The sequence below is a fragment of the Carlito syrichta genome, unplaced genomic scaffold (assembly GCF_000164805.1).
Source record: "Carlito syrichta isolate Samal-C Ts95f unplaced genomic scaffold, Tarsius_syrichta-2.0.1 Scaffold305706, whole genome shotgun sequence".
NCBI lineage: Eukaryota > Metazoa > Chordata > Mammalia > Primates > Tarsiidae > Carlito > Carlito syrichta.
This window is the reverse complement of record NW_007249802.1, coordinates 53,957-64,592: the sequence shown is the minus strand read 5'-3', so window position 1 is coordinate 64,592 and position 10,636 is coordinate 53,957. Positions and strand designations below refer to the sequence as shown.

At 50.7% G+C, this 10,636-nt stretch overlaps 2 protein-coding genes across 2 annotated transcripts in view; both read right to left on the bottom strand.

Moving 5' to 3' along the window:
* TUT1 (terminal uridylyl transferase 1, U6 snRNA-specific) overlaps nucleotides 1-847 on the bottom strand; it is a 13,821-nt gene extending 12,974 nt beyond the window's left edge. The window contains exon 1 of the mRNA XM_008062457.1: nucleotides 620-847. Coding sequence (XP_008060648.1) covers nucleotides 620-818 — 199 coding nt within the window. The 5' untranslated portion in view covers nucleotides 819-847. The remainder of the gene's footprint in view (nucleotides 1-619) is intronic.
* A 1,796-nt stretch (nucleotides 848-2,643) lies between these two features.
* The window catches only part of MTA2 (metastasis associated 1 family member 2), an 8,829-nt gene continuing 836 nt past the window's right edge, over nucleotides 2,644-10,636 (bottom strand). The window contains exons 2-18 of the mRNA XM_008062456.2: nucleotides 10,026-10,093; nucleotides 9,598-9,691; nucleotides 7,633-7,750; nucleotides 7,442-7,505; nucleotides 7,144-7,261; nucleotides 6,729-6,831; nucleotides 6,439-6,538; nucleotides 6,086-6,274; nucleotides 5,905-5,979; nucleotides 5,731-5,789; nucleotides 5,463-5,560; nucleotides 5,202-5,341; nucleotides 4,703-4,931; nucleotides 4,432-4,521; nucleotides 3,944-4,062; nucleotides 3,690-3,838; nucleotides 2,644-3,460 (exon numbers count right to left, since the gene is read on the bottom strand). Coding sequence (XP_008060647.1) covers nucleotides 3,295-3,460; nucleotides 3,690-3,838; nucleotides 3,944-4,062; nucleotides 4,432-4,521; nucleotides 4,703-4,931; nucleotides 5,202-5,341; nucleotides 5,463-5,560; nucleotides 5,731-5,789; nucleotides 5,905-5,979; nucleotides 6,086-6,274; nucleotides 6,439-6,538; nucleotides 6,729-6,831; nucleotides 7,144-7,261; nucleotides 7,442-7,505; nucleotides 7,633-7,750; nucleotides 9,598-9,691; nucleotides 10,026-10,093 — 1,979 coding nt within the window. The 3' untranslated portion in view covers nucleotides 2,644-3,294. The remainder of the gene's footprint in view (nucleotides 3,461-3,689; nucleotides 3,839-3,943; nucleotides 4,063-4,431; nucleotides 4,522-4,702; nucleotides 4,932-5,201; nucleotides 5,342-5,462; nucleotides 5,561-5,730; nucleotides 5,790-5,904; nucleotides 5,980-6,085; nucleotides 6,275-6,438; nucleotides 6,539-6,728; nucleotides 6,832-7,143; nucleotides 7,262-7,441; nucleotides 7,506-7,632; nucleotides 7,751-9,597; nucleotides 9,692-10,025; nucleotides 10,094-10,636) is intronic.

The window sequence follows — 10,636 nt, the reverse complement described above, 5'->3', positions numbered from 1 at the left end:
ATGATGAGGTCTCGCTGCCCAGGCGGGTCTTGAACCCGCGGGCTCAGGCAATCCACTCACCTCAGCCTCCCAAAGGCGCGGGATTACAGGCTGAGCCACCGAACCCGGCTGTTTTTATCATTTTAAACTGAGGACCACGAGCAGGAACTCTCCCAACAAACATTACAGCACACATGTCCATACAGGGTACGGCAAAGCATGCTTACAGAAGCTTCTTGATTAACTCTTGTTCTTCTGTCTCATAATTACTGCCCACACATCTCTAAACCCGTCGACAAAGCACTGAAACGGGCTCAATCTCTAGATGCTGAGCTCTTTCATCGTTGAGCCCCCTCTCCACCATAAAGACCAGCAGAATACCAGGCACAGAGCCGATCCAAGAGATGATGGTTAAAGAGGAATAAAACAATGACACTTTCGTCGTGAAAATTTCATATGCTGAGAGGGAGGGGAGGCAATGTGGGGGTCTTTCCCCACTCCCTAATCCCCTCGGACGTGCAGAGTGAAAACGGAGGCGAGTGACCCCCATCAACCAACTGGCCTGGAACTATGACCCTAACTTTCGCTAGGACCAAAAAACGAAAGCCTGTAAGCGCCCCCCTCACTAGCCACCGCTTACGGTTGGTTGTAGTAACGTCACAAAGGCAGCAGTGGAAACGCCCACGGGGCAGCGAATGGACATCCGAATCCACCGCCGCCATAACGGCTCTCCCGTACTCACAAGACGCAACCACCTTTTGCCACCACCGGAACCCGCTTCTCCAAATCGCAACGTGCTCCACAGCAACTTCCGCTCGCCAGATAGGAAGTGACGTCATGCCGGCCAATAGCGTGGGCACACTCCTCCTGAAACCGAACTCCTTGGACTCCGGGTTGCGTTTATAGGCGGTGTCAAGTCTCCGCCCATTTTAGGAAACACCCACCGCCCATCTGCGATGCTTAGTGGCATGCCGTAAGCCGATTGGTATATTCTAAGCTGTTCAGGTGTTGATTGGGCCAAAGAATCGTGAATATTCATAACAACAGCCACAAAGACCCGTGTCGCGTTGAGGGTCTCCGGGCCGCCCCTTGCCTGGCGGTGGCTGGCCGGACTTGCGCTCGGTCATCCCGCAGCAGAGACCCGCGCGGCGGCACCCGGTGCTCCACTGGCGGAGGACGGGCAGCTTCCAATCCTTTGTCCCACGGAGCCCAGGGCTGTCCTTGGACTCCTAGCCACCTCTGGTGTACTCTCTCCCTCCGCCTCGGTCCTCCCGCAAAACTGGTGTTCCGCGACCGCTTCCAGCCCTGGTTGAGGAATTCTGCCCGGCACAAGGCTCCAGCCAGATCGCTGCGGTCCCGGTGAGCCAGGCTCATTCCTTCCGCAGTAGTGGCTGCGTGTAGTGACGAGGCGCGTCAAGGCAGTGCGACAGAACCCACTTCTGGTGGCAGCTGAGTAAAGACACTGGCGGGAGAAAGTGCTGCTAACCCCTAGATTGGTATAGTTGTCAGTTTCTCCCGACACCACCGAAATGTAGGCTCAGGACAGGGAGGGAGTATGGGTGCTAGGAAGACCCTAGGGACAGAAACCATGAGATGGAGGAGGCCGTCAGGTGAGCTAGTCAGCTCCTACTGTGATGCCAGCTTTGCTCTGAGGCAGACATACCAAGGTCTGTAACCTTGAGCAAGTCACAAGCCCTCAGGTGGTTCCCCATCTCTAAAGGAAGTGCCCAAGCACATAGCAGGCTGAACTTCTTGTTCTCTCTCCTCAGATGCTTCTCCTGTGGGGCCCAGCTCAGGCATTTAATCTCTGTCTAAAAAGACAGGAAACAGCACTACAGCAGACCCAGATTCAAGATAGTTGCTGAGGCTGGCCTTGAGGATCCTGAAGCATCAGTCTGTACACCACAGAACTAAGTGTAAATTCCTCTGGTAGTGTCAGCATGGTGGCTCAAGCCTGTAATCCCAGCACTTTGGGAGACGGAGGTGAGAGGATTGCCTGAGTCCAGGAGTTCAAGAGCAGCCTGGGCAACTTGGTGAGACCTCATCTCTACAATAAATCAAAAAATAAACCGGGCATGGTAGCATGTGCCTGTAGTTCCAGCTACTTGGAAGGCTGAGGCAGAAAGATCGCCTGAGCCCAGCAGGTCAAGGCTGCAGTGGCCATGAGCATGCCACTGTATTCCAGCCTGGGTGACAGAGTGAGACTCCAACTCAAAACAAAACAAAACAATTCCTTTGGTAGTTAACACACCACCAATGTGGGCTATATCTGACCCTGGAGCAGCTAGCAACTCCCAGAATTCCTTAGGTAAAAGAGAGAGAGGGGAGTATGAGTTGGGGAACAGAGGAAGAAGCACCCTCACGTCCTTCCTGTGAAGGCCACCAGCCATCCAGAGAGCCAGCTTGTTTAAACTCCTGTGAATGAATCTAGACCAAGATGGTACTTGGGCTCCAGCACTACTGAGAGCTGGGGGGCACTTAGGGTCCCACAAGAAAGCTAGCTGGAGCAGACTGTCTCTGTCCAGGCTGCATATCTTATAAAGCTGTTCCCAGGGCAAGCACCATCTGTACCTCCTTTGTTGTCCTTTGTCCTTTATTTTCCCTCTCAAAGACACCCCCAATACACAACACACACCCATGGCAGAGAACAGCTGAGCCAAGAGGAGCTGAAGAAAACAGCTTTTTATTTGTTACTATAAGAACCAATTACAGAATCCGAGGTTAAAAAAACGGACAAAAGATCTTTATTTCTGAGAACTGGCGTACAAAAGGCGGAGGGGGAGGGGAGGGAAGGAAAGAGCGAGCATGGCCTGGGGTTGATGCCAGCTTAGGGGCCTCAAATTCCAATTAGGAAAGTCCGGACACCGGACAGAAACCCCCAATTAGAAAAAAAAAAAAAAAAAAAAGACAGACATGGCAGTGCACGCCCCCCCTCCCCCAACCAGGTACCACCACCAGATATTTGTTTACTCTTCCCCTCCCGCATCCCCTTTCACAAAGGGCAAAATTTTTAAAAAATTAAAAAACCCTCCCCCCAAAACTGTCCAAGGCAACTGTGGGTCCTACCCCCCAAAAAAGGCTAGGTTCCCACATAGGCCAAGTTCCTGGAGTCTGCCCTCCATCACCAAGCACGGAGGCATGGGAAAGGGACAAGTATTGAGGCGGTAACACCAGAGGGCGCCCAACCCCTCCAAGGACACACCCACTGGCGCTCTTCCTGTTCACTCCTCACTCCCTTTGATACTAAAGGGAAGGCAGGTTTGGGTGCCCAGGACACCCTCTCCCTCTCAGCCCACCACCCTTCCCCACAGGTGCTCAATCCTCCAGGACAATGGGCTCATTGGTGCTGGCAGGATGTGAGGGTGCAGGCAGAGGGACTGGGGGCCGCACTGCAATCAGCGTTGGCTTCACCTTCAGGGGCAAGTTGGGCCGACGGGCAGCTCGCCTCATTTCCAGGTGAGTCAGAGCCTTCCGTAGGGCTCTGGCCAGAAAGAGCAAAAGGTGAAGAGAAAAGGCTTGGAGAACACTATGACCTCCAGGTGAAGCCCCACATTCCACTCTGCACTTCTGTCTTCCGGCCCATTCTTTTCTGCCATCCCCACCCTGCACCCATAGCCTTCCTAGAGCTGCTCTTGCCCCAATACTTCTATTTCCCAGACCCACCAATGTGGATGTGCACCTTTCAGTCCCTCCCATGATGGACTCTCTACCTCGTATCTTTTGTGGCCACAAACACCACAGGATTCGGGGCATCAGCTGGGTTGAGTTTCTGACGCTTGGCTGCTGGCTGTGAGCTTGAGCGAATCCCTGAGGCCAGAGGCCTTCCATTGGCAGAGAAGGGGACTCCAGCCCCTGCCATCTGGAAAAGGGTCGAGCAGCACAATGAGGGAGGGGACCCTCTCAGACTCCTGAGAAACAAAAGCCTAGCTAACTCAGCTTGGCTCATCCCAGTCTGTTAACTTACGGTTTCATAGGCCCGTTTCACCATAATGCCTCCCAGTCCCCGGTTTTGGGTCAGCTGGTTTCTGTTGATCGGTGTCTTGGTACCCCGAGGTGTTTTTGGTTTCAGAGGTGCCTGGGCCACTGCCAGGAAAAAAAAAAATGAAGAAAATATAGAGAACTTTTGCACCTTTTCTTCACTGTGCAGTTTCCCTTTCTTACCTTCATCTCTTTTCCCTGGGCCAAAAGTTTACCTGGGCACCCCCAAAAATAATAATGGGAGAAGAGGCTGGTGACTTATCACCAGTACTTCAAAAATCACACGAGTGTGATCTTACCAAATCGGTATAGTTATACTGGACAGCTTATGAAAAACCTCATTAACCCACAAAAGTATTATTTGTTATACCCAACCTCTGAGAACTCAATGGGGAAGAAAAAAGCAGGGAGAGAAAGGTGCTTGATAGGAAAAGGAGTGAGAGCCTGACACTGCCCTGATTCCCCATCCCATACCCAGATCTTTGACGATAGTTGCCAGGGGCAGCCGCACCAGAGGGTGAATCTTCAATGGAGTCTTGGCAGCCTTAGGAAGTCGAATGGAGCCTGGAGAACAAAGATGAAAGCTTCTAAAGGGGCTTCACTATTTGAGCCTCTTCTGAGGCCAGGAGCCATGTGTAATCTCCTTAAAGAAACTATGGCCTACTATCCTAACATCCAAAATCACACTGGTCTGTGGTCAAAACAACCCCAAACCCACCACTAGCCCCACTGCTCCTGCTCTTACACTCTGCCTTAATGGCATTGGCATTGATAGGGGCGTAAGGTCGTCGGGCAGCCCTCCTTGGCTGTAACAGGTCCCTGCACATGCGTCTGGCAAGACGGGTCAGCTTTGTGGTCTGGAGCAGGAAAGTTTGCCTGTTCTTAGCCAGTAGCTTGGCCCGGTTGGCGCTGGTTGTATAAGGGGAGAGGCTTTGGGCTTCAGGTCTGGACAAATGACCCCTCGAGTGTGGCTCCTAGAGGAAGGGCATAGGGAAAAGGGAGAATACACATCAGCACTGAGGCTTCCATCTTTCTTCCAGTCCCTGCAAAGGGCAATTTTTCCTGCTTGACTTCTTTATTGATACCCTTCTCTGATCTACCAAACTCTCCAACCAATCAAGCACCCCCTGCCCATCAAATCATCATCATGTTAGGCACTGAGTAGTAAGTATTCCGGTCTTGGCCTAAAGCTCACATCAATATGCTTACTGTTCTCCCCTGCCTGTCCCCACATTGGTCCTTACTGTGGTACCCCGAGCAGCCCCCTCAAGCTGGGTAGGGGTCTTCAGTCCCCCATACTTCTTCCAGTAGATCCAACAGGAAGCACAGAGGCGGCACTGCATGTTGGGTGGGCCCCAGGCATACCACTGAGCAGACTGTGTTGCTGTACGAGCATGGAGAAGAGAAGGTGGCAGGGAAGAAACATGCTACCCAAGCCTCAGGTTCTTGGGCCAGAGTAGGCCTCCCTCCCACTCCCAGCATCCCCAGCCCTCCATGGAACTCACTGTGGCAGCTCTCGCAAGTCAAACCCTTCTGAAATCCAGCACCATTCATACCAGGTTTGGAACCCACAGAAATGATCTGGTTGGGGTTTGGCTTAGTGCTAAAAGGAGAGACAGGGGAAGAAACCAGAACACTGATCAAGAAAAAGAATCCATTTCTACCCTGTCTCTATAATTTGACCCTGCCCCCTCCCCATCCCCCATCACTGAGGAAGGCACAGGTTGGAGGAAGAGAAGAAAAACATACCACTTTCCCTACCACAGCACTTACTAGGTGGGGATGTAGACCTGTTTCAGTTTGCTGTCTGCTTCGGCAGCTTTCAATCTTTTCTGCAGGAAAGAAAAAAGAAAGAATCAGAGCATCACAGCAGGGAGAACATCATCAACCTCAAAGGCAGAGGTGAGAGGGTGGCCTCTGGTTCACCCTCCCCACCCCAGTTGATACCTGCTGAATATACCGGTCTGTGGTTTTCCACATGTAATAAAACTGGACTATGCTGGCAAGTGACTTCCAGGGTAGCTAAGGGAAGGGCAGAAGAAAGAAGGATGAACTGGCATCTAGCTCCAGGTCCTGGTTCCCTCACCTGTCATCTCTTCCACCTCTCCTCCTAGCCCCAACCACTTACAAAATCCTGACGAATGTCATTGAAATCCTTCCCATACTTCTCTAGGGCCTCCTCAAATAGCATGGCCTCCGAGGCAGACCATTCCTCCATCTCATCCCGACAGAGCACCGGGCCCCCCTGGGGCACCAGGGTCGACATAGCCTTAGCCAGGTCATAGCCGTTCTTTTGCAAGGTGTCCATTGCGTGAAACTACAGGAAAGTTGGAGAACACTGAGTACCTAAAACCCTTAGCACCACTCCCTGCTGTTCCCCAAACACCCCCAACCCCCCGAGACATTCTCCTCTCCTGTCCCCAGGCTCTGAAGGTCCCCACAAAGCACAGCCTACCCAGCTACCCACCAACTTCTGCTCACCAGGGTGATATCCCGGGAGGCCGCAGCTGCACTCATGTGCAAGCTTGGCTGCCGAATGGAGCTACTGCAATCTAGGGCTCTTGCGAAGGTCCCCACGGCTCTAAGGGAGACATTAAAAAGTCAAGAGGGAAAGAAGAAAGCCTGAGTGGGCTAAAGAACTGAACTAGAGAAGAAAAAAGGACAATACTCATGCCAAAGAAAAAATTAAAATCCATCTCCAAAAATGATTGAGACTCCTAACTAAATCCACACCTCCCCCAGCCCATCTTCCCCATCCACCCACCCCTCACCGGGCCACCACAAGAAACTGATCAATCTGCCGGTCTGTGAGAGGGTTGTCTGGGTCCCAGACTTTCATCTCCATCTTCTGTTGGTTCCGATTATCAGATTCTCCTGGGGAACGGAGAAATGGCATCATCAGGGAGAGGCCCAGAGAAAATAATCAGATCTTATCATTCATAACAATACCTCCTTCCTCCTCTACTCCAGCCTAAATCTATCAGCCAGTTGCCTCAACTCTCAGATTTCTCTTCCCAACTGTGCCCTTTTGCCCCTGTCACGTTCCTAGGGTCCCATTCTGTCAGAGTCACAGCAGAGAGCCTTGCTGACTGCATCCCTCCAGGGCATGCCACTCAGAGACTTTGATATAAAGTACCCCTTGGAATTAGATAACCCAGTAGCCATACAGTCTGTCTTGTTCCTTACCCTCTGCCAGGCGATCTGGGATCTCAGCTTGGTATTTGCAACCAACTCTGATCTCCCCCTGATCAGCTAAAAGTGTCTTCTGCACAGGGTCAAACACCAGTGAGTAAAAAAAGCAGTCCTGGAGATGGGGAGAGAGAAGGTAAGCAGGGCAACAATCCATGCTGGCAGGGGACAGTGGGGGACAGTGAAGTTCCTAAGACAGGCCATCTATCACCCTGTATCTCACTGTCCTACCTCCCCCTTGCTTTGGGGGGCAATACCCACTCCCTTCCCTCTTCTCCCAACACCTCTTTCTCACCTCCTTTTCCAGGTACTGGCTCAAAATATCTGTCTCATTCAAGAGGGTCACACTGCATTTCCCTCTACAAGACAGGGCAGAAAACCCTGGGTGAGTCCCTCATTCCCTCTTCACAGCATTCCAACACACTACCCCCTCCTCTCCAACTTCTACATAAGTGACAAGCCACGCTAGTCCCAATCGTCCTATACCGGATGTGGGTAGCTGGTAATGATTCAAACTGCCGAGAAAGGAAAAGTTCCCGGTGCTTCAGTTGATGTCGCTGCTGCTCCGACACCCCTGGCTGCTTTGACTCTTCTTCAAACTCCCCTGGGAAATTAAGAAAGAAGAAACCAAGTCAGAAACTAATCCATAAAAATGTCATGTTAGAAATTCGTTTTTTTTCTTTTTTCTTCCAGCCAACATTGGGAATTCTAAGTCAGGGAAAACATTTCCTATCTCAGCTTTTTTTCTCATATTTCCCAGACATCTGCCTTCTATACAGTCACCCTACCAGCCTTTTCTCTTAGCCTTCTGCCCTACTTTAAATGCTTCCAACTCTCCATCAGTAATGTTCTTGGGCAACAACTGCTAAGAATGCCGTAAAGGCTGGGCATGGAGGCTCAAGCCTGTAATCCCAGCACAGGCTGAGGCGATAGGATTGCCTGAGACCAGGGGTTTGAGACTAGCCTGAGCAACTTGGCAAGATCTTGTCTCTACAATAAATCAAAAAATTAGCCAGGCGTGGTGGCGTGCGCCTGTAGTTCCAGCTACTTGGAAGGCTGAAGCAGAAGGATCGCCTGAGCCCAGCAGGTCGAAGCTGTGGAGGCCATGGTGAGCATGCCACTGCACTCCAGCCTGGGTGACAGAGTGAGATTCCAACTCAAAAAAAAAAAAAAAAAGAATGCTGTAAAGACACATCCCAAACCCAGCTGCTAGTGCTCAAACACCACTCATAAAGCCCCAATACTGCCCACACCAGGCCCAGCAAGAATATCACACACGTGTCTTTTTTGCTAAATCGGCCTGAGGTCCAGGAGTCCAATAAAATGAAAAAATATCACACAAGATTATGTTTACCAGTTCCTCTTTTCAGATTTCAGGAGACTGTTCCAAAACATACCTCATTTTCTACTGGGATAATTAATAATAGTTTATAGGGCTTTCAAAGATAGCACCACTCTAAGTCAATGCCAATAACTTCTTCCCCAAGGAGCTGCAGCTTGCCCTGAAACCTTGGTGTAAAGGGTTAACCTGGCTGGGTGCCAACCAAAGTGGGCGGGGACAGAAGAGCCTCAGGCCCAGGCTCATTGGTGTATTGTTCCCAACCTCAGGGAGGGGGAAGGGGGCACAGTAAGCTCCACCCCCTGCCTGTGTGCTCCGGAAACCCTGTGCTAAGGAAAGGGGGACCACACCCCCCACATCCCTTCTGATTGGACAAGGCCAAGGTCAGCCCCTGCCTGATGAGGCTGGAAACCCCAAAGGGCAGGGAACTCGGTAAGCTCAGCTCCTCATTAACCCCTTCATGCCCAAAGCAACCTGAAAAAAGGAAAATAACTTAGAAAGAGGAACAAGAGAAAAGGGAAAGAAAACCAAAGCAAGAAAGAAAAACAAAGTTAAAGAAAACTAAAAGAAAAACTTTTAAAGAAGATGAGAGCTTAATGAGAAGACAGAAGGAAAAGGGGAAGATATAAAATGGAGGGGAAAGTGGGAGAGGTGAGAAAGAAAAAGTGCAAAACCTTCCTACCATCTCCTAGTTTCGTATCCTCTCCCTTCAATGTATTCTCATCACTTCGTGATTACAAAATAGTCTTATATATAGACTTCTCAGTGCAAACTCTTCCTTTTCACCCTGACCTTCAGTCAACACCCATAGTTCCAATGTACTCCAAACTGTCACCCTTTAAAGAAGCTTTCTCCTCTACAGCTCCTCCTAATCTGTGTAAATGCTATCATCTTTCTCTCTCAAACCATGTATTTTCTCGTTTTCCTTATCATGGTCTCTGCACCCTGCTTTCAAACCCAACGTGTAAAAACAGGCCTCCCTCCTCAGACCAGGCATTTCCCACCCCCAAACTCACACCCCTGCCTTAGGCATGCTACTAGAGGAAATACCTGCAGGGACATGCCCAAGATTCAGATCATAGGGAGGGAGAGAAGCTGGGGAAGACACTCACTGGCATTACTGTCAGCCAGGCTGTTGAGGCTACTAGAAATGTCCCTTCGCCGAAAAAGACAGACAACCTTTGCCTCCACATTTCCATTTGCAGTCTAAGGGGAGGAAAAAATCGCAGTGAAAATTGGTCATTTGAAAATAAAAATGCACAAAGACAAGATTTAACTGTGAATAAGTTTCTATGTAAGCAGAAAAGCCCAGGAAATTATGAGTAATGACTTACATTCAAGGATAGACTTCCAAAACCCTTTCCTTTCCCTCCCAGAGACAGAATAGTAAAGTTCCCACTAAGCTCTCAATAGCCTTCCCTGAATACACTCAATGAATGAATGAATATGAATGGGTTGTTAGAATAGAGTCCTCTCTTCCATCTGAAGTTAGAAACCTCAGAAGAGACCATTGGGGTGGGGGTATTTCCACTCCACTCACCTTGTTGAGCTCCTCAATCCGTCTAACCAGGTACGGATTGCTGGAAGAGTTCTCAAAATAGACGTAATCTGTAAAAGGGAGGGGGGAGAACCGGGAAGATCAGAGGTGGAGATGGAAGAGCCAGAGCAACATAGTAGGAGGAATGTGGCCTGAGCGGACCAAAAGGAGATAAGGGTACAGGTAGAGAGCACGCTGAGATGTGAACGTGGAGACTACGAGAAAATAAGGTTGCCTCCCCACCGCACCTAGTTCTAAAATCAGATCCTTCACTCAAAAGTGAGTTTTAAGAAAGACACAAGAAGCAAGAGTTCCCTTGCGATCCCCATAGCTCAAGCAATGAGTTGCACCCCCAACTCGGCGAAGTGAGCAATTGTTCACTCCAGCCCAGGGCCCCCACCTTAGCGAACAGAGGCGCACAATAACGCCCAAGGAGAGGAAACCTCCGGGAGGCTCCTCTGCGGTGGCAAGTCGTCGTCCCGGCCCCTTGCGCCCCTCATCCTGTCAGCTCCTTGGGAACCAGTTTCCTAAGCCCACTCTCCACCCCCGGGGAGGCCCCCGACCCAGCTCTGAGAGTGTCGTCGGTACCGCATGCAACCCCTCCCGGAGTCGGG